This window comes from Microchirus variegatus, assembly GCF_963457635.1.
Source record: "Microchirus variegatus genome assembly, chromosome: 3".
Classification (NCBI taxonomy): Eukaryota; Metazoa; Chordata; class Actinopteri; order Pleuronectiformes; family Soleidae; genus Microchirus; species Microchirus variegatus.
Window position 1 is genome coordinate 34,278,571 of NC_139804.1, and position 23,795 is coordinate 34,302,365.

General features: G+C 36.8%; 3 protein-coding genes across 3 annotated transcripts; 1 reads left to right on the forward strand and 2 right to left on the reverse strand.

The window, feature by feature from the left end:
- Positions 1–367: 367 nt before the first annotated feature.
- rnaset2l (ribonuclease T2, like) lies at positions 368–3,650 on the reverse strand (the record flags this gene model as incomplete). The annotated part of the gene is made up of 8 exons (XM_083887019.1): positions 368–568; positions 1,454–1,528; positions 1,749–1,797; positions 1,990–2,103; positions 2,620–2,687; positions 2,774–2,831; positions 3,054–3,121; positions 3,594–3,650. Coding segments are annotated over 8 exons (690 nt in total), but the record flags the coding sequence as incomplete, so codon positions are not given.
- Positions 3,651–6,006: 2,356 nt separating this feature from the next.
- Positions 6,007–9,581, forward strand: cox7a1 (cytochrome c oxidase subunit 7A1). The gene is made up of 4 exons (XM_083886455.1): positions 6,007–6,120; positions 8,582–8,668; positions 9,107–9,191; positions 9,319–9,581. The coding sequence occupies exons 1-4, from the start codon at positions 6,106–6,108 to the stop codon at positions 9,375–9,377; spliced, it is 246 nt and encodes an 81-aa protein (XP_083742581.1). The 5' UTR covers positions 6,007–6,105; the 3' UTR covers positions 9,378–9,581.
- Positions 9,582–9,992: 411 nt separating this feature from the next.
- Positions 9,993–15,723, reverse strand: chp2 (calcineurin-like EF-hand protein 2; the record flags this gene model as incomplete). Its single annotated transcript, XM_083887020.1, has 7 exons — positions 9,993–10,443; positions 10,693–10,830; positions 10,911–10,972; positions 13,340–13,464; positions 14,414–14,494; positions 14,656–14,728; positions 15,657–15,723. The coding sequence occupies 7 exons, from the start codon at positions 15,721–15,723 to the stop codon at positions 10,390–10,392; spliced, it is 600 nt and encodes a 199-aa protein (XP_083743146.1). The 3' UTR covers positions 9,993–10,389.
- Positions 15,724–23,795: the final 8,072 nt, after the last annotated feature.

Below are 23,795 nucleotides of genomic sequence, written 5' to 3' on the forward strand. Positions count from 1 at the left end.
GGGTTAGAGTTCCTCATTGGATTTTTAACATTTCTTTGTAACACTTGCTAAATATGTGGAAGCCCTTTAACCGAAATGATAATTTTTAAGGTTAAAATGTAATTATTGTTATCCATCGCAGCATTTTTAGTGGCTTTATTTCTGAGAAGAAGCCCAGTGAGCCGACTCAAATGTGGCTATAAAGAGTAAATAAATAACACAGATAAGTGGATTTAAGATTGTGATTTTCATCAGTATATGTTTATTTGTTTAATAACTTTAAAGAAGCAGTGGATGGAAGTATCCTCACTATCAGGACGTCACATTTGATGATCGACTGTCATTATCACAGGTCTCGTCTGCAGCAGTCGCCGACTCCAACACGCTGTCACTCACACGGCTGCTGTGGCTGCTTGTGGTTTATGGGAAAGTAGTAGAAGGGAAGCTGAGGAGGACAGGGATGTCCAGGAGACAAGATCCATCCTGGACCAGCACCAGTTCCTCCACGGTCCAACCCCGTGTCACCAGGGCAGCCGACGGTCAGGTTTTGAGACAAAGGAACTTTGACCTGAAACCACACCTCTCTCTCCTGAGGTCGAGAGGACGTGGAAGAGCAGAGGTGAGAGACAGTCACCGCTTTACACAAGATTTGTTTTTTTGTTTTTTTCCATCACTGCTGTGGGTCTTTACTTTTCCCCCTAAAGTCTAAATTCTACATGTCACTGGTGTGATGAAGTATTAGAATACTACTCTTTATTCATCTTTTGGCTCATCAGCACAACATCAGGACTGAGTCTGTTTTTGAAGAAACAAGCACACACTTGGAGAAAATCCTCTCTTTTGTGGATTTTGTGGAGGAAATGGCTGGTGGTTGACTACAAGGTTACCACTGCATTCTGTTGCTGTTTATTAATAATAATAATAATAATAATAATAATAATAATAATAATAATGATAATGATAATGATAATAATAATAATAATTATTATTATATTACCTTTCATGAAGTAATGACAAAAATGTGTTTTTTTCCCATAATATTATGACTTTATTCTCCTAATACAACTTTTTTCTCATACGATAACATTTTTCTTGTAATATTATGACTTAATTCTCATTATTATGACATTTTTTTTAATATTAAGACTTTACTCTCGAAACTCTATGACCCATTTAACACAATGGACACTTAACACAGGTGTAAATATTAAAGCGAATGGTGGCTGATTTCCATTTTGCTCTCTCAGTTTCTAGGTGCAGGCTGCTTCACCGTCACCTCTTCCCAATCAAATCATTTATTTTACAAAAACATGTTGCAAATAAGGAAAACGTGACAAGAAATGCATTACTAACACATCTGTCACACATCTGCTCCTGAAGCTCACATCACAGGTTCGGAGCGTGCGCCACGTGAAGATAGATTAGAGTCACTGTTTCACTGAGAACGGAATGGAATGAAGATGGAGGAACTGACCTTACTGTCCGTCACGCACTGTATCTCGTGTTTTTCGCCCAGATGTGGAGCGAGGATGCTGTGCACTTCTGCAACCTGTGCCCACAAACACAAAGACTCACTGTCAATGAAACAACAACACAGTATGAAGGAGGTTGTTTGGGATCTTTGAACAGGGAATGATAGATTATAGCCACTGAACAACAACTCAACAAATTAAAAATCGGTTTGCTATTTTACCTCATCGTTCAACAACCTTTTCCATAGAGGAAATCAGTGTTTATAATAATAATAATAATAATAATAAATGTGTTACCTTGTATGGTTGCTCACAGGATGGAACGATGCCGCTGCCCTCCAGAATTCTACATGACAAACATTGAGCTTTACTTTGAAAGTCTTATTTTAACGTTACATTTGATTCTCCAAACCAAACCCTTTGATTGGTCCAGTTTTTGGTACGTGAACATTTTGGTCCTCACAACTTCAAACGCCTGTGTGAGGATGAGGATGATGGTATTTAATTGGTTAGTTTTACGCGTGCGCCAGTCGCTTACTTTTGGATATCGAAGCGTCCTCGTAGTTTGAGGCAGATCTGGAAGTATCTGTGAGGAGAGTTCATCCCCTCGACGCAGGCTGCACACGCACCGTGTTTCCTCCACTCGTCTCTCCTGCGCCACACAAACAAACAAACACACTTGTAACACGACATGCTAAAGAAAATGTGTTTTTGTCACCCACAAGTATCTAAACTCTTATTTCGAAGCCTCGTGACTTGTAATTTGGTCAACATGTTGAGGTTTTGCAAGTTCACAGCTGTCAATCACACTGGTGTCCACTTACATGTCATGCTGACTCATCTATTTTCCTCTAAACAGGAACGTAATTTATACAACTGTGTGTTGTGAACCTGAAACTAGCAAATATGACCTTTAACTCCTCAGAAAGATGATATCTGATGTAAATTTGCCCCCTGGTGGCCACTCAATATATTTTTACTTCTGGGTTGACCTCATCTGGCAAACCAGAATCTATTTTTATGCACAGTCTATGTTGTAAGGGGCGGGACTTATAACATATACACGAACCAGCCACCAGGGGGTGCTCAAGATGGTTTGTCTTTGGTTTTAGAGGCTTTGGAAGGTTATTATTCCAGGTTGGAGCTGAGTGTTGGTGTCTGTTGGTACCAGAAGTGGAAGCAGCTCTTGGTTTTCACGAAGGACGGCCATTGTTCAGTCAGCTCCGCCTCCAGCTCCTGGTAAAACACGACACAGAGTTTCAGCCTCACAAGGAAGGAGTCGTCGTCAAGTCAGGGTCACAGGTCAACGGTCGGTGCCTCACCTGGACGTCAGATGGGAACATTGGCCAGCAGCTGCAGCAGTGTTTGGCTTTAACAGGCCTACACACACACACACACACACACAGGAGAAGCCGATGAAATCAGATCAACGTAAACACAAAGGTAAGGTTCTCGTGGCGACAGGTGTTTTATGTCCACGCCAGAGGACGGACATGAGAAGAACATGTTGAGTGCTTTTTCTCTTATGTTTAGTTGACGGAGAATGAATCCAAATTCTAATGTAGTATTTGGTGGATTTTATACTTTATTATTATTTATTACCACAGGCCGTGGATGGTCCAGTTGCTGATGCTCTGAGGAATCCTGCACTCTGTCTTGTTGTCCAGAGACTGAGGGACGACAGAAGGACACTTCATGACACGTCCACATCGTCTGCAGACAGTTCAAACCTTTTTCTTTCTTTATTCGCCTACATCTTTTTCCTTATTTACTACCTAATGCTTTTTTTTTTACTTCCTTGCCACCTCGTTTCCTCACTTCTCAATATTTCTCTCCTTATATCTGCCCTTTCTTTACTTCCTCCTTCTGTCTTAAGGTACCTTAAGTTCCTTTCCTTTCACCCTACTTCCCTACCTCCTCATTTCCTTCTTGTATCTTATTTCGTAACTTACTCCTTTGCTTCCTTTCTATTTATTTTCCACACTTATTTTCTTCCTTACCTCTTCCCAAACACTTTTTCCTCTCCTAATTTTCTTACTCATTTGCTCCTGTCCTTTCATTCCAGCCCTCATTTCTTTCTTCTTCTAATTAATAATAATTAATTCTCTTATTATTATTATGAAGACTATAATCATGTCTGACCTGACAGAAACCTCCGGGCCACTGCAGCGTGAACAGGAGACATTTCCAGGTGCAGTATGTTTTGTTGTGCGGCTCTGGTTCTTGGCGGCCATCTTTGTAGTCCTCCTCCCAGTGTGAGGCGCTGACGAGCGCCTGCAGCAGGAAGAAGCTGAGCAGCAGAGGCAGCACTGAGCTCCTCATGTCCTCAATGATCCAAACTTACTTGAAGAATATAAAAAGACCAGATGAACAATACAAAGTTAGACAGTGTGTTTTTGTTGTTTGATACGTTTATATTAAATATAAATATGTATTGATAAGGAGGGAATGAAGATGCAGTAAAGTAAAGGGACAGAAGGAGAGGAAGACGGAGAAAATCTTTACTTTTCCCACTGATACTTAAAGGCACTATATGTAAGAATGTGGCCAAAAACGGTTACTACACTTAAATTCGAAACACCGAGGTCTTTTAGGTTTTGTTTTCTCCGCCATTGTAGCTCAAACGTAACTGGCAACCCGTGTTTGCTCGGCAGCTGAGACTCTACTCACTGCAATGATTAGTAGACAGCTGTAGGTGGCGCCACATGCCAAAACATGATTTCAAAACAAACATGATTTGCAGTCTGCAAAAAAAATTTTTTTAATGCAAATATTTTGTCTGTACTGTTGTTGTTGGTGAGTTCAGTTTGTTATATGAACATTATAACGGCGACCTTGAGTGTCTTGAAAGGCGCCTTAAATATAATGCATTATTATTATTATTATTATTATTATTCCTGAGTCTCTGTGACATATTAGGAGGATTTTATGGCCAGTTGCTTTAGATTTATTACATAATGCACCTTTAAACTACAAAAATCTTTTTAGGTATAGTTTTGTGTTTTATGTAGTTCTTACGTTTCACAAATGCAACAATAATTATATTGTATATATTTACAACTTTAAACATGGCGTTATCTACGGAAACATTTTGAAAAATAATTCATTTTTACAGGTCTGTTTTTATGAGATTTTTTACAGCTCTGTTTTTACGCAATTTTTTTTCAGTTCTCTTTTTACCATTTTTTTTTTCTGGTCCGTTTTTCCCCGAAAAACAAAATGTATTGGTTCTGTCTTTTTACGAGATTTACAAGATTTTTCAAGGAAAAAAATCACGAAAAAAAAAATTAACATTTCGTAAAAAACAGACCCCCAATTTTTTTTTGTGAAAATCTTGTAAAAACGGAGCCTTTTTAAAAACGATTCAGGTGAATGCAGAAAGCTTCTTTAGTTATATTCATGTTATGAGTCAAATAGGTTTTTGCGGCTCCAGAGGAATTATATTTGGAAGGAGACAAAGGGTCAAAATGGCTCTTCTGATACGAGAGGTTGCAAAATCTAATGCGTCACATTTATTTTATTTGACATATTTGCAAAATGAATTAAATTAATTTAATCAGTGAAAGCACAAAAAAATCATTTTGTTGTACTTCAAATAACAGCTTTTCCTCAACAAATTACACATTTTAGGTTTTTTTGTTACTGCATTTTTAGACAGTGTCTCAGTTTGTATGGATGTTTTGTGTGTTCATTTATAATTGCTCAAATAAAGGCACATAAATCATTTAAAAATTAATGCTTTTTCTTTTTTTTTTCCAGATGAGACAAACGTACCCGTGATGAAGCTGCTGCTCTGAGCTCGACGTTCACGCTCTTCGATGATTCACAAAACAGAACCGAGAAATCCAAGTCATCGTGCTTTCATTTGAGCTGCAAAGGTTTTGGGGAAGTAAAACTGTTTCCTGCTCTGACAGGTGTCAGATCAGCTCAGCCAATCGAACGACAGCGCGAGTCCACTTCCTGTCTCCAAAAGGTAAAAATAGTGGACGTCGGTGTACAAATGAAAAAGTGAAGTTTGCTTGAACTTGTTTTTGTACCTTTCTGTACAGCACTTCACGTTCTTTTATTTACCATACAATGACAAAGTTTTGTGTTGTGCATAAAAACAGTGTTTTTATGACTTTTTTGATGCATTTGATGTGTCAAACGTCAACAACATCAAAAAAGTCATAGGAAAATGTGTCAAAAAGTTGTAAAAACATCTTATGATACTATGACAACTTTGCTACTTCTTACTATTATTTCTATAGACTATTACATTTGACACCTTCTCTGTGACATTTAAACAATGTTTTTGGATGTATATACTATGATAATTTTATGTTTTGTTTCTTGTTGGATAGACTTCCATATTCTACTGTATATAAGAAGAATCTGCTGCAGATTCTGGTGATTAACAATACTTTTGCGCGATAGAATCCATCAGAAACACCTGTTCGTTCATTTGCAATAACATTTTTAAAGCAGGACGTCGCAGTTTTGCAGCTGTGTCCTCTGTGCTGTTTGGCCTCTGCAGGAGATCGTAGTTTGGCTCAGATTCAGATGCACTGACACTCTGTGCTGTGTGTGTCTGTGTGTCTGTGTAAATGAGTGTGCGCATGTCCTTGTGAGGGTAAATCGAGGCAGCACAGCTCGGCAAACACAGACTACAGACATGAATCAGCTACTGGTAACTACAGCAGTTTCCTTTCCTGTTGTGTCTGTTTGTTACTGTGAAGCATCTGGAATCTCTTCAGGGGTGAAAGTTTTGTGGAGTTTTGTGTGCGTGTTGTTGTGTATGTGCGCACACGCGTGTGCGCGTGTGAGGGTTAGGGTAAGGCCAGTGACTCTGGGGCCTGATCTTTGCTCTGACCCCCATGGTAGAAATGAGTGCATTTGTGTCATTTCAGCCTCAGTCGCAGTGTATTTACAGAGGCATGAAGACCTCGCATGACCTCGAACACACACACACACACACACACACAGAGAGAGAGTCTACTACATACTTCTGGAGTTACTTAAAGGGATAGTACACTGAAGCTACACTGTTTAATGTACAATAAACCACGCACTACGTATTACTACTTAGCACAACTAGCTATAATGCTAACACATAAGTGTCACGTCCATCTTCCAGGAAAAGTGGGAACGCGTACAACGAGTAAACATCAATCTCATGACCTTGTTGTGTTCATCGTCACTGTCTCATGGGAAGTGTAGTTTGTCAACAGTTGGTAACTACAGATAAACTCTTTGACCTCATTAAACCGCACCAGTTCAGTTAGTTTCTCCCCTTGTGTCGTTGTGACACAAAACTCTGGCGATGAGTTCAGGGAAACTCTGTGTTTCACAGACTCTGCTCAGTTCAACCAAAAAAAAGGCGTTTATGTCCGTGTTCGTCTGCTCAAAGACGACAGACTGTAGAGTGTGGAAATCAGAGTTGAAGTTTGGTACTGTCCACCAAACCCCCGCCCTCAACCGTACGTCCTCTCCGCTCTGCTTCCATTGGTCGAAGTGTCAGGCAGGTTCATCACGCTGCATGACCTCAGTGAACAGTTGAAAAGTCAGACGGCCTCTCTTAAAGAGACAGAGGTCACCTGAACGTAGCAGTCAGAGCAGGAAGTGGTGACCGGTGTCACCTTCATATGTGTCATACCATTCAAATTCATGTTGTTTCTTACTTATTAAACGTATTAAATCACAACAAAGACATTTATTATTATTATTATTATTATTATTATTATTATTATTATTATTATTATTATTATTATTATTATTATTATTATTATTATTATTATTATTATTATTATTATTATTATTATTATTATTATTATTATTATTATTATTATTATTATTATTATTATTATTATTATTATTATTATTATTGGGGCAGCTGTGGCCTAGTGGTTAGGGCTTCAAGCTTGAGATCGGAGGGTAGCTGGTTCGAACCCTGACCTCTCTGCAGCTGAAGTGCCCTTGAGCAAGGCACCTGACCTCCTCACTGCTCCCCGAGCGCCGCTGAATGCAGGCAGCTCACTGCTCTGGGTTAGCATGTACTTCACCTCGCTGTGTGTGTTCACTCACGGATGGGTTAAAATGCAGAAATTGGAAATTAAAAAGGGAATCTTAATTATTATTATTATATATCAGGATGAGTTTTGTTGGTGTCACAGTGAAGAAGAGACTAAAGTCACCTCAGGACATCTGAGGAGCTCTAAGTCCATGTTTGGGTGATGGTTTTCATTTTTCTTTTGATGTGATGTTTGGTGTAAAACAAGAAGAGAAAACAAGCGTTGGTCACATCTGTGAGCTGTGAGATACAAAAACAAGCTGCGAGTCCTCAGAGTCACTTTCTCTTCCTCTCTTCACACACTCATACCTGGACATATTGTGACATCTTAACCAGAACATGACGTTTGATCAACAATGGAAATGTTGTGATCCCACGCACACATTTAACAGGTTAAAACAGGACAAGACAACCTTATTTGAAAATGTTGCAAATATCACTGCATTATACTCATTTGTTATATATTGTATGTTGTTAACATGCAAATTAATTTAACTAAATATAACAAGTGATGAAATGTTATGTTTGTGTGGTAATTTACAAAAAATATGTTAATTCTGGGGTTTTATTTTCATGTAATAAAGTATATTGAATACATTTCTATGTTCTATGTATATTTTTATATTACTGCATTATTTATTTATTTATTTATTTATTACACTTAATTTTTACTGTTTCCTGTTTTGATTGTTTTTAGTTTTGTTTGTTATTTAATACCTATATTCTGTGTAATTCCGTATTATTCTACTGTAAAATCTTTTACAGTATCATCAAATCTTTTTAAAAAAATCATTTCTCCATGAGGGTCAAACAAGGTTATTGGATAATACTGAACAAAAAGATGATGGAAACACAGTCTTTTTGTGTGTTTTGTGTCGGCCTCAGTTCTCAGACTAAAACCACATGTGAATGTGTTGGAAAAGCACGTGTTTTCCAAACACTAACAGTAAAAAGAATAAACCCGTTAAAAGAAAACTGGAGGAAATTAAATGTGACTGTTCTCTCTGAACTTCATCAGGACAGTTTTCATGAAAATGAGTCCAATGTGTTTGTGTGTGTTTTTGTTGTGTTTTTTTTACAGAGAGTTCCACTTTTGGCCGGACGTGCCTTCAGCAGCTCTGCCAGACAAATGAGGAACAAAGTCCCTGAGGCCCAGAAATTCTTCCAGGTAAAAATAATCCAGCTAATTTAATCCAGGTAACATGAAACAGATCAGAGAGGGGGAGGAAAAGTCAAGATCTTACCAGAATCAACAGGGTCACGACCTGAGACTTGTTACTTGTTGTTACTTAAACATTGAATTGCTAAAAAATGCCTGAAAAGAGTGTAAATGATGAATTACTGATTTGTGGAGTTCAACTGGTTTTCATCATTTTTGGGTCAGTCACATTGTTCATTTGTGATTTAATTCTGATTCATTACAAATCAGATTTCATGGTTCAGCTAACATCAGATTTGTATACGAGTCCATGCGATATTAAAGCCGACAACTAAAACTAACACGCGAACGAAGAAAAACTCAACCGAAACGAAGCATTTGCAAAGAATAAAAACGAATAAAACTAGCAAAAACAGTGTTTAACCCGTGTGGTTTCCATGGTTACAGGAGGACAATGGACTGCCGGTCCACCTGAAGGGAGGAACTCTTGATGTTCTGTTTTACCGAGCCACCATGACTCTGAGCATCGCAGGTAACACAAACACAACATGTCCACTGTAGCCTATAGGTCAAAGTTCAGCTCAGGAATTGTGTATGTCATTCATATTTAAAAGTGTGTGTGTGTGTGTGTGTGTGTGTGTGTGTGTGTGTGTACACAGGATCCTTCTACAGTCTGTACTGGCTGTTCATAGCCGCGATGCCTAAGAAGAACCATTAGAGAGAAAACGTTGTTCACCGGGTTCAGTCGGTCACATGACACGTGGATAACGACACTCGGCTCAGTCTGCAACGCGTTGCTTGTTGTGTACAGTAACTACAGTTCATTTGATTTTTTTAAAAATCTTTTCATCGTGAGAGTGGGGAACATGTAAAAATAAAAGAAAAAAGTCACTTCAATAAAATCAATATTCAATATTTTCAATATTGCATTTTTTTTAAGGGTAAGTCAAACCCCACCAGTAGGGGACACTGAATTTTACTGTACAGTTTTTGAGAAATTTCAAATTAAAAGTCCAACGATGACATTTTTTTTTTTTTTTTAAATCGAAGAAATTCCCAAATTTGATTTGCAATAAAAACAAATAATTCCATAAGTTGTGAACAAGACTGGCTCGGTTGTGTTCAGGACATCTATGACTACCACATCTGTACTGGAGGAATTTCAAATTAGAAGTCCTACTTTGACATTGACACAGCAGTTTCAATGCTAATATTTATATTAAAGAATTAATTAATAAAAAAAATAAATATGTATATATATATATATATATATATATATATATATATATATATATACATATATATATATATATATGAGAAGTGTGTAAAAAGAGGTGTGTCCTCATTAGGCAGTGTAGTACAATAATCGTGAACTGATTTGGAGTAATTGGGTTACTGCCTTTATTGAGAAGGGGGTGGAGGCTGCAGTTTCAGGCATCCAATATCACAAAAAAAATATTCACAGTTTAGTATGTCGTCCAAAAAGTAAAACAAAATTGATATTAAAAAAAGTAATCTTTTATTCTCAGAGTAGTTAAAATGTGCTACACAAATACATTTGCCATGTCTCTTTTGATTGAGGTGCCCCCTGGTGGCAGATGCAGTTACATTTTGTACCTTTAATCTTGATCTCATCATTTTTTTTGAGGGTGAAAAATCTCAGTTTTTTTCTGGTTTTCTTGTTGTTGCTTCTTCCTCAGACGAGCAGGTGACCTTGTCAGGTCACATCTTTATTTCAGGAAGCGAATACTCATTTTTTGATCGATGTTCACTTTCTCCAGGGACTGTAAAGAAAATAAAATAAAAATACAGTCTGTAAAATGATTTCCCACATTTAATTATGTAGACTATTTATGTGTTTGTGACTAATTCATTGATTCATTTGGCATATTCAGTCATATTCTAGCAATAAGTTTAGTGTTCTCTATTTTCTGTTATCTAAAAAAAATGGAGCTTTCCACATAGCATAGGATTAATATTCAGCTAATGTTTATAAGTGAGATATTAATAAAAATGAATATTGCTCGTCTCACCCTCCTGAACTCGTCGAAGGAGATGGCGTCGTCTTTGTCCAGGTCGGCCTCTTGGATGGCTCGCTCCACGATGCTCTGCAGCTGCTCCTCAGTCACCTGTTCCTCAGTCGCCTGTGTCTCCAGCATGGCCCGCAGCACCTGTCCGTCACAGCCGGGGACCAATCAGCAGCCAGCAGTGTGTTTCTGACCTGTGAGGGGTTTTTTTTATGCCTACGAACCTGAAGAAGCTCAGCTCTGGAAATCTTTCCATCTCTGTCCTGATCGTACAACTGGAAGGCGACTAAACACACACACACACACACACACACACACACACACACACACACACACACACACACACACACACACACACACACACACACACACACACACACACACACACATTCTTGTACTAGCTGCATACTGAGGACCAGCATTTCCACTTTATAAATCAACACAATTACAAACATCAACTTCACGAATGACATCTATAAAGAACTACTGGTTGTAGTACCATAAAATGTCTGCAGGTGGAGCCCCAGAGCAAAAATGGCTGGAAAACTTTTTTTTTTATTATTATTTTTGGTCCAAAATTTGACAAAAACGTCATACTATACTATGTCGATCAAAATTTTTAAAAATGTTGACCAAAAATTTTTGGTCCAAAAATTGACAAAAACATCATACTATACTATGTCGTCCAAAATTTGAAGAAATCTTTGACAAAAAATGTTTGGTCCAAAATTTGACAAAAACGTCATACTATACTATGTCGATCAAAATTTTTAAAAATGTTGACCAAAAATTTTTGGTCCAAAAATTGACAAAAACATCATACTATACTATGTCGTCCAAAATTTGAAGAAATCTTTGACAAAAAATGTTTGGTCCAAAATTTGACAAAAACGTCATATTATACTATGTCGATCAAAATTTTTAAAAATGTTGACCAAAAATTTTTGGTCCAAAAATTGACAAAAACATCATACTACACTATGTCGTCCAAAATTTGAAGAAATCTTTGACAAAAAATGTTTGGTCCAAAATTTGACAAAAACGTCATACTATACTATGTCGATCAAAATTTTTAAAAATGTTGACCAAAAATTTTTGGTCCAAAAATTGACAAAAACATCATACTATACTATGTCGTCCAAAATTTGAAGAAATCTTTGACAAAAAATGTTTGGTCCAAAATTTGACAAAAACGTCATTCTATACTATGTCGATCAAAATTTTTAAAAATGACCAAAAAATTTTGGTCCAAAAATTTACAAAAACATCATACTATACTATGTCGTCCAAAATTTGAAAAAATCTTTGACAGAAAATGTTTGGTCCAAAATTTGACAAAAACGTCATACTATACTATGTCGATCAAAATTTTTAAAAATGTTGACCAAAAATTTTTGGTCCAAAAATTGACAAAAACATCATACTATACTATGTCGTCCAAAATTTGAAGAAATCTTTGACAAAAAATGTTTGGTCCAAAATTTGACAAAAACGTCATACTATACTATGTCGATCAAAATTTTTAAAAATGTTGACCAAAAATTTTTGGTCGAAAAATTGACAAAAACATCATACTATACTATGTCGTCCAAAATTTGAAGAAGTCTTTGACAAAAAATGTTTGGTCCAAAATTTGACAAAAACGTCATACTATACTATGTCGATCAAAATTTTTAAAAATGTTGACCAAAAATTTTTGGTCCAAAAATTGACAAAAACATCATACTATACTATGTCGTCCAAAATTTGAAGAAATCTTTGACAAAAAATGTTTGGTCCAAAATTTGACCAAAACGTCATACTATACTATGTCGATCAAAATTTTTAAAAATGTTGACCAAAAATTTTTGGTCCAAAAATTGACAAAAACATCATACTATACTATGTCGTCCAAAATTTGAAGAAATCTTTGACAAAAAATGTTTGGTCCAAAATTTGACAAAAACGTCATACTATACTATGTCGATCAAAATTTTTAAAAATGTTGACCAAAAATTTTTGGTCCAAAAATTGACAAAAACATCATACTATACTATGTCGTCCAAAATTTGAAGAAATCTTTGACAAAAAATGTTTGGTCCAAAATTTGACAAAAACGTCATACTATACTATGTCGATCAAAATTTTTAAAAATGTTGACCAAAAATTTTTGGTCCAAAAATTGACAAAAACATCATACTATACTATGTCGTCCAAAATTTGAAGAAATCTTTGACAAAAAATGTTTGGTCCAAAATTTGACAAAAACGTCATACTATACTATGTCGATCAAAATTTTTAAAAATGTTGACCAAAAATTTTTGGTCCAAAAATTTACAAAAACATCATACTATACTATGTCGTCCAAAATTTGAAGAAATCTTTGACAAAAAATGTTTGGTCCAAAATTTGACAAAAACGTCATACTATACTATGTCGTCCCAAATTTGATTTTTTTTTTTTTTGACAAATTGAGTATAGCATGTTATAGGACACAAAGTGAGGACCGGCCAAAATGTCCTCACTCCGTAAAAATGACCTCACTTTATTGGTTAAAAACCCTCACTGGTCCTCAGTATGCCGCAAGTACAAGAACACACACACATATGCAGTGAAGGAGCTGTGACTGTTGGCAGGTCAGAGGTCAGAGGTCACGTATTAATGCTGCACTGACATTTCAGTTTCCTGGTCCTGCTGCTGGCCGGCTCCTGCTGCGTCCCGTCCCTGCTTCGGTTTGGATCTGTGGGACGGAAATGAGCCAGAACCCTGACAAAGGAGGGAAAGTCCAGAGTTTCCCGTCTGTGGAGAAACAGAGAGAGAGGAACAGGAAACAGTTCCTCATTCCTGGTCAGAACAAACAAACAGATGTACTGTAAAGCTGCTGCTGCTGCTGTATTCTAAATTCACTTAATGACGCTAATTTATGCAACTAATGCACACAAGATGGACATTTAGAGCAGGGGCTGGAATAAAATAACAGACTTTGTTACTGTTTGATGTGCTCAGGTGCACCCTTGGTAAATTCCTTCGGGAATTATACAGAACTCCTTATATGGACATCCTGGGTGTGTGTCTTTATAGGTCACATAGTCAGGCTTTTTTAAAAATGCGTTTTGTTCGTCTTCTTACATGTTGTTGAAATAAAGTTATGATTTATGTATATTTTTAGCTGTTAAATAAAGTACCAATAATTGTGCAGAAGTCACAAAATAGAGCGTTTTTCTTTCCTTTTTGTTAATAAAAACGAGCCAAGTGAACTTTGAACTGTGACGTATATTTCCAAATTTCACAAATTCAATCCAAATTCAAACATTTTGTGTACTTTTTGCTCGGTTGTGTTTATATAGCTGGGTTTATTCTAGGTGGTCTAATAAATGTGTTATGCGCTGTATATAAATTCCATATTTTATTTATGGATTTTATGAACTCTTGGTTTCACTTTTCACGCTGACTAGATATAAGATAATAAAACTAAAATTAATATTGTGATTGCAGCATTTTGATTTCCAGGACAGAATAGTCTTCTGGACTCTTCTTGGCTCAATTATATTCCTCCAGGGGGTGAAGCATTTAAACTTATCTGACATTGGTGAGATATAAACATTTTATACATCACATGTGAAGTGATTTTTACTGATTTTTACGACGGTTTGATTCACTGAGAAACTGCTAAAATGATTTGCAGTTGATGGTCAGAGATCAGTGTTTTACTGTAACAGTGCATTTTAAACATGAGCAGCTTGTGAACCCTGGGGAGAAGAAGGCGCCAATGATTCTGTCTCCAATCGGGTTCAGGGCCAAAGCTGGAATGGCTCCAAAATCCTCAGGCCTGAGACAGAGAGAGATAAAGAAAAATAACTTTTTTTAATTCCTTCCTCGTTGTTTTCATAACTTCAGATAAAGACGGATGGACTTGCTTTTATGTTTCGTTCCAACTTTTTCTCTACGAGTTTAAAAAACAAATTGATTGTGATGATTTATTCCACTGACCGGAGTTCTCCTGTCTGATATCTGTCCAGGAAGTTGAATCTCTGATGGAGACGGAAGAGGTGAGCAGCAGAGACTGAAACACACAGAAGAGCTCATCAGTTATGGACATGTTTGTCCATTTGGACTGAAGAGGGTAATTAAATTAATTAAATAGTAAATTAAATTAAAGTGAAGTCTGAGGGTTAAACTGGACCAGGGGTCTGCAACCTGCAGCTCGAGAGCCAAAACGCCCAACACATGTTTTATTAATGAATGAATGAATGAAAATATTTTTGTTTAATGTAATTTTTTTAAATATATATATATATAATTATTTTTTAATTTAACATTTATTTATTTTTATTTTGTATTTGTTTTATTATTATAATTTTTTTTTTTAAACACCTAATTTTTAGGGATCAAGTTGATTAACAAAAGTGTTTTAACTACGTCAAAAGCAAAATTGAAAACTTCCCCAAACTCGACAAAGGTACCACAAACTTTATTTATGTTTGCTCAAGTGTGAGTGTTCTTGAGTAAACTTCAGTAGAAACACTTTATTCTTCATTTATTTAGTATTCATTCATTTTTTTGACTGCAGATCAGTCTCATAGACCCTTTGTACTTTCGAGAAGAGCATCATGTTTGAGGCGACAGTTTTGAGAGTCAGTCACTGATGTGCGAGTGTATCAGTGTGAGCAGGTCAGGGTGTCGACACACAATCTGAAGATAAGACAAAAACACTCAACACCCCCCCCCCCCCCACACACACACACACACATGTTGTTGTTTTTGTGCTTTGACCTTCTTTAAAACAGTTTGTTCATAATAGCGTTTAACAACTTGATGTTTAGTGTGTGTGTGTGTTTGATCTTAGAGATTTAATTTAAGAGAATAAAATATTTTTATACTCTCTCTTCTTCTTCTGTTCTCCTCTTTCATGTCTCACCGAATGTTTTCTTTTCTCCTGAGGAGGAAAAACAAGCACAAGCACAGCGAGATAAATAAATGGATGAACTCACAGTCGGTCTCATGGATGAGTTGTTGAGCTTGTGGGATGTCGTCCATGCGGCTGCTGCTGGAGCCCATCCTGCCACTCACACACTGTGTGTGTGTGTGTGTGTGTGTGTGTGTGTGTGTGTGTGTGTGTGTGTGTGTGTGTGTGTGTGTCTCATGTCTGTGTGTTGTTACCACACCACACAAGTGCTGCTGATGGTGCTCGACCAATGACTGCTCCACTCACAGGTTGTCAGCGACCAATGAGCTGTGACCTGCACAAAAACCACACTCGTTCAAAGTAACTTTGAATGATTTGATATTTAGAAAAAAAATAAAAATACAGTACTTCATCAGACAAAGATAATAATAATACAGATAAGAAACAACCAACCTGACAACAGAAACAAACAGTTTACTTTCAATCAACAACATTAAATGAACTATATATTTCCTGAAGTTTAAAGGCACAACATGTAACTTTCTGCCACTAGGGGGCAAAAGTAAAAAGAGGTAAAAAGTAAGACATGAGGGACTAGGTTGCAAGGACACATATTTGTTTGTGTTTTAAATGTCATTTACACTGCACATGTATCTGTACACAAGGAAAACCAAGCAGTAACGGTGGCAAAAGCTATCGCTAACATTAGCTCAGCGTGTGGATTATACCAATGAAACTTCAAACTGCAGAAAAAAAGTATCGTTGACTCTTCTGACACTGACAGGCGAGCAATCGAGCAAGTTAAACTAGTAAAATATATATCATATATAGTATTGTAATATAATATAACTTAACTGTACACATATAAGAACACATAACACACACATTTGGTTTCTCCCTCTCTAGGGATTAATAAAATGTGTTTATATGTATATATATATATAGGTCTTGTTTGTTTCATACACTTTAATGTGGAATATTTACAGACTGAACCTTTACTTTCTAGCCTACACATACAGTATATAGAGAGAACTGTAATCTGTCAATCACTTCATGGACACTAGATGGAGCCATTTACACACCAGCCGTGTCCTCATGAGTACAGTCTGACGTCACAGTGGTTTCCGTGACTGTATTCGGAGTAAACAATTATACAAACAGTAGATAAACGAATCCTAAGAGAAACAATCGTGAATCAGAATGTTACTGTTTTTATGTTAGTGTAGTGAATTTTAACTTGCTTATAAACCACTGCAGCACAAATAATATTAGAAATGTAGAGAAAAGATCATTTAAAGCTGGAATAATCCATATCTGTATATAAACATCAGATTAAATGATCATGTGACGTTTTAAATAAACAGAGTTTCTCAGATTAAGATCATGGTTTTGGTCTGATTGTAATTCGATTCACACCTGAACTGCTGTGTAAACAAAGACCTGATTACATGTAATCTGTGTTATTGTAGGTTTACCTGCAGTGACCAATAACAGTGAGTGATACTATTATCAGCAACTCTCTCTGCACTTTGACCCAGTTTCGTTTTCATGAAAATACTTTTATTGAGCACAAAGGTGATCGATCACACACACACACGCACAAACGCACACACACATACAAACACACAAAACATGTATCGTCAACTTTGTGTTTAATAAGGAAACAGATGAACTGATATTATAAACATTAATAAAAGAATATTATTTACTTTGCCAAAACGGTGGTATAAAATGCAGAAGTATGTACAAAATAGATGTTACGAATGCTTCCCACCCCAAAACAACATAACAGGAGTCAGATTTATTCCCAATAAGATAATTAACTCTCCCATAATCCTCCTCTTCCTCGCAGATACTTCACACACACAGGTATAGTGACGTTAGATTAAGATGGAGTGAGTAAGATTAGTGACTCTATTTCCAGACTCGCTGATATGACGTTTAATGTCAGGAAGCAGATTTTATGATGATGTGTGGAGCGTCACTTAAGACTTCCGCTAAAATCTAAGCCAGCTTCCTTAACCTCTGGTCAGTTGTTGTTAAGGGGAAACTTGGGCGTTTTAAGGTAAAGTTAATGATTAAAATGTTGCGTCGTTGTTTGAGTAGTTAGTTCTGACTAAGAGGTTCAACGTGGCCTAAATCTCGTCCTGTGAGACCTTGAAGAAGATGCCCGAGCGCATTTTTGCATTTCCCGCGTTTATGTCTGATATAAAATAGTTACAGCCAGGGCCGGTCCAAGCCTCCATGGGGCCCTAGATTTTTGGGGCCCTCTGTTACTGCCAATAATAATGATTATTGATCATTCACACACCTACTATACTAAAGGTATTCTACTTATTCTACTCTGTCACGAATATGAATACACTTGTAAAACTAAACGTGAGCACTTTTTGTTACATGGAAGCAGACACCAGATTTGCAAACTTACAGAAAAAGCTTTTAATTAATATTTGGCAAAATCAGCAACTCCCCCTACTGGTGACACAGAGAATCAATACATAAAACCAAAGTTTTATTACACTCCTGTAATAAAAAGATTGGAACTTTTATATGTAAAAGACACAGCATTAAATAAAATAAACAAACAGATACTTAAATAATAATGTAAATCAACAGAGGCACCTTGACCAAGGTAATAAAAATGGTTTATAAATAAAATATAAAGTTAAATAATCACATCTATTGAAAACATTTTACCATGTAAAAACTAAAACTGAAAAAGCTTTGGTAAAAATGGGGAGAAAAATTCTAAATAAACTTCAGCAATCCAATTTTTTTTTGCGTTAATTGCTCCTGGGGGTCCTCCAGTGGTCACGGGGCCCTAAGCAGCGGCCTAGTTCGCTTATGCCTTGGGCCGGCCCTGATTACAGCTAATACTGTGCACTTTTTTTTGACACACTTTGAGGTGTGTACAGGACAGGTATGACCAAAATAGTTATTTCATTTTATTTTTAATGCACTTTTTGAAGCTTAATTTGTCTTCACCTGCTGCTTTCTGGCTGCAGAACATAATCTGGCCTATAGCTACATTAGCTAAGCATCGCCGCAGGACCTCCTGCAGCCACAGCAGATTCACAGAAAACAACGAAAACACAGAGGAAGAAGACGTGGAGGAAGAGGAATGTATGGAGGGCATGCCTTTCACACTTCACTTATCGTGAAGGAGTTGATTTCCCCGCAACCGTTCGTGTCACACAGCATTGGTGTGATGCTCTGATGGCAAATGATCTCTGATCGCTGTCACTGATTGTCGCGTCTTACCTCTCCCGTTTATAAGAATCCACTCCTCTTTGACTTTCTTTTCCTCCTAGAAGAGAAAGTGCAGGTATGTTTGTTATGTAAAGACAGGTGACAAGTGACAGCCGGGCGGGCGGGCGGGGACACAGATGACAGATCACACAATGAGTCACACGCAACAAGACAAAGAATCGCAGGCTGCTCGACCACAGTTTATTTTAAATGGGTGGAATGGGGTGGAGTCGTTGGTTAAGACCGGTAACCCGTGTAGTGAAAAGAGCACGTGGTCACAAATTCAACTCCACCCCTTGGCAGTTTGTACTCAAGTCCCTTGCAAGTTGCTTTGGATAAAAGCGTCTGTTAAATGACATGTAATATAATGCAAACCTCTGTAGAAATGATGAAGTCAGTGTTCTGTTAATTCATCACGCACAGGTTTGTCGAGTCAAACTGGCCAGAACTGACTGTTGCAGTGTCTCTCAATTGGTACCAATAGTTGTGATTTTCTTCTTTTCCTTCAGCCAAAATTGTCGAATGATACATTAATTAAAGTCGCCATATGTAAGAATGTGGCCAAAAACGGTTACTACATTCAAATTCAAATACTTTTAGGTTTCATTTTCTGACGTAACTGGCAACCCGTGGTTGCTCGGCAGCTGAGACTCTACTGACTGCAATGATTGGTAGACGGCGGTAGGTGGCGCCACATGCCAAAACATGATTTCAAAACATAAACATGATTTGCAGTCTGCAAAATATTTTTTTTAATGCAAATATTTTGTCTGTACTGCTGTTGTTGATGAGTTCAGATTTTATGGCCAGTTGCTTTACATTTATTACATAATGCACCTTTAAGTGGCGACTGATCACACAGAGCTAACGCTAAAGCTCATCAACACCTTTGACAACAACCCACGAGTCATATTTCCAAAGTCCATGCACAGATTTAATCTAAATGATTTATATTGAGGAGACAGTGCGTCTACATATACAATCACAAACAAGTAGATCGTTTTTACATTTGCCGACTCACTGTTCACTGAGCTGAAAGAGACTCTCAAAACATGACAGTGCAAAAAAAAAAACATGTTTATAATGAAACTTCTCAAAAACCTGGTCAGCAGAAAACACTGATGAACAGAATTTACTAAATGCTCTAACTAAAAGTGAACTTCTTGCTATCGGTTTCGGTTAGAAGAAACACCATTCTGAGGAAAACTATTTATATCTTTAAAAAAAAATCTAATGCAATTCTTTCTCCTGCAATATATTGCAATTAAAATGTTTCCCCACTTCCACATTGCATTGAACTTGTGATGTCTATGTAAAAGGGTTTTCATTATTACTCAACACAACACAACTTCCAGAGAACTGATCCATTTGTATTGGCAGCACATTCATTCACAAATGGATCCTTATCATGCAGATGTTATCTCTGTGTGTCAGTTATTTCACCTTAAAATCCACTGCATCGACATGCTGCCGCAGATTTCTCGGGAATTTTCCACACTTCTGTTGTATCTCTGGTCCTGAATAATCTTTAATGCATTCTCTGACCAGAGACACATGTGGGTGTCTCTTTGATGCACATCCGCTGCCTTTAATGGACTGAGCTTCAGTGATAACAGCTGGTGAACTGTGTGTAGGTGCATCCTGAGCAGAACCTCCAAATCATCACGTAACCCGATCTTCATTTACACAACAGTTTCGCCATTCACTCCCAGTCACTCAGCTCATTTTTCTATCACACATCAGCACGTAGACGATCGGAGCCGGGAATCAAACCCCACATCTTTCCTGTCGACAGACGACTCTTCTCTACCACTGAGCTACCGTCTGTTGTAAACAATAAGCGGTGGGGGTCAAAGGTCACCTCAGCCAGGAAAACTTCATTTATTTCCTGCTGGCTCGCAGCCAGAACTCACTCACACAAGTACAAGAACACACACACACACACACACACAAATATGCGCACACACACACACACACACACACACACACACACACACACACACACACACACACACACACACACATTCTTGTACTTGCTGCATACTGAGGACTGGGTTGCTGACAAAGTGAGGACCAGCATTTCCACTTTATAAATCAACACAATTACAAATATCTACTTCATGAATGACATCTACAAAGAATTACTGGTTGCATTACCATTTTTTATTTTTTTAAATTTTTGGTCCAAAATTTGACAAAAACGTCATACTATACTATGTCGTCCAAAATGTGAAAAAAAATTGACAAAAAACAAATTGACCCAAAATTTGACCCAAAATTTGACAAAGCGTCATACTATACTATGTCATCCAAAATTTGAAAAATAAAATTTGACGCAAAATTTTACCCAAAATTTGACAAAACGTCATACTATACTATGTCGTCCAAAATTTAAAAAAGTATTTGACAAAAAATGTTTGGTCCAAACTTTGACAAAAACGTCATACTATCCTATGTCGTCCAAAATTTAAAAAAGTATTTGACAAAAAATGTTTGGTCAAAATTTGACAAAAACGTCATACTATACTATGTCGTCCAAAATTTAAAAAAGTATTTGACAAAAAATGTTTGGTCAAAATTTGACAAAAACGTCATACTATACTATGTCGTCCAAAATTTGAAAAAAAAATTTGACCAAAAATGTTTGGTCCAAAATTTGACAAAAGCGTATACTATGTCGCCCAGAATTTAAAGGAAAAAAAGAAAGACGCAAATTTTTTTGTCCAAAATTTGACAAAAACATCATACTATACTATGTTGTCCAAAATTTTAAAAAAAATTTGACCCAAAATGTTTCATCCAAAATTTGACAAAAACGTCATACTATATTGTCGTCCAAAATGTGAAAAAATATTGACAAAAAACAAATTGACCCAAAATTTGACCCAAAATTTGACAAAGCGTCATTCTATACTATGTCATCCAAAATTTGAAAAATAAAATTTGACGCAAAATTTGACCCAAAATTTGACAAAACGTCATACTATACTATGTTGTCCAAAATTTAAAAAAAAATTTGACCCAAAATTTTTCATCCAAAATTTGACAAAAACGTCATACTATACTATGTCGTCCAAAATTTAAAAAAATCTTTGACAAAAAATGTTTGGTCCAAAATTTGACAAAAACGTCATACTATACTATGTCGTCCAAAATTTAAAAAAGTATTTGACAAAAAATGTGTGGTCAAAATTTGACAAAAACGTCATACTATACTATGTCGTCCAAAATGTAAAAAAAACTTTGACAAAAATTTGTGTGTGTGTGTGTGTGTTCCCTTGTATTTGTTACCTCATTTGGACCTTTTTCTGGCACAAACACTGACCTTGTCTAACCCTTGTTATGGTTAACCCTAGAACACTATCGCTCAAATTCAAAACACCATAACTAACGCCGGGTGATTTCTTTCCCCGAGATAATAAATACACCCAATAAAAAGTAATTGTCGTCAAAATATATCAAAACATGACAATACATGACACATTTGACACATTTGAGTAGTGTTCTTTTATTTAAACTGTGTCATGTCTAACAAAATGAAAGAAAAGCATCATGAGGGGACCATATAAAAATGCTCCAAAATTCACCATCATGCTTTCAATGTACAAAGGGAGTTCTCTTTTGTTGGTCAAATATACTTTGCAACTGAAGGACAACAAAAGGTTGAAAATGTGTCTTATTAAATAAAACTGTTTCTATTTTGGTGAAAAATATGTGGAGAATTTGGTTATATAACCAGATAAGTTATGAGGTGACTCACTCATGTCAAAACATGTCACAGTAGCCATGTTACAGTGACACACATTCATCTGCTCTGAACTCTTAACGTATTAACTTAACATGGTTTTAATGAGTTTCTCTCTCGTCAGAACTCATGCTGACTCATAAGTCGAGAGCCTGTGTTGACCAGATTTGTCAATCCTTCCAATGATGCAGGATGCAGCTATTGTTTGAACCGTCGGCCTCTGGTCACCATCTGGGTGGTATTCTGGTGAAATCTACATCATCGTAAATCTGCCATATCGCCCACTGCTTTATCACACAGCCCTTTTTTGGACTGTAATTTGTAATCCCCTGTGACGGGAAACTTTGATTAAGATATGAAGAAATCCCATTTGTAATAAATTTAATGACCAGATTGCAGTTCTACAGTTTAGCGTTAAGTAATATAAGCGTTAATATAATGTAATTTAAGCATTAATATAATAACGCTTTATAATTTACTGGGTAATTACCCAGTATTTTGGCCATTGTTCTTACCTTCTAATTACAGGTTTATACCAAGTAACACATTTCTGTTACCATATATTTACTGGGTAAATAGCTAGTAATTGGGGGCTGTAGCTACCTGCTTATTACCAGCTTATAACCCAATAATACACTAAAATTCACCATATAGAAACCAGGTAAATACCCAGTATTTTTGTTTACACTTATTGGTCTGTATCCAGTAATGTCCAATAAACATTTAACAAGCTGAGTAGCTCCTGGATTAAAACTATCAACTGTAATTCATTGCGGGGCCGCCAGAAATGTATCTGCGGGCCGCCATTGGCCCCCAGGCCGCACTTTGAGAACCAATGCTCTAAATTGACTGTAGGTGAAAGTGGATGGTTTGTCTCTATGTGGTCCTGTGATGGACTAGCAACCTGTCCAGTGTGTCAGCTGGGATTAGCACCAACGCTGCCTGTGGAGGATAAAGCGGTAGAAGAATGAATGAAAGGTCCCAAATTGAAAAAAAAAATAATCTCAAAACCTCACCCTTGCATTCAACGTGTCTTCTTGCTCACTTTTGTTGTAATTCTGTGGCAGTATGACAGGCCTTTAGAGTTAGCTTGGTGGGGGTTTCCGTGCGTATGAAGACATTTCTTTAAACAATGCTGTGTTTATAGAAAAGCTTTTAAGAGCTAATGACCAGGACAGGTCACAGCCTGGCCCTAACCGGGACAAGAATGTTATTTCCTCTTCTTTGTGT

Bases quoted from the DNA above. Each gene is read 5' to 3' on its own strand.
- cox7a1 (XM_083886455.1), top strand. The intron at 8,669-9,106 runs GTAAAAATAATC...CCATGGTTACAG, and splicing joins AGGCCCAGAAATTCTTCCAG to GAGGACAATGGACTGCCGGT. The intron at 9,192-9,318 runs GTAACACAAACA...GTGTGTACACAG, and splicing joins CATGACTCTGAGCATCGCAG to GATCCTTCTACAGTCTGTAC.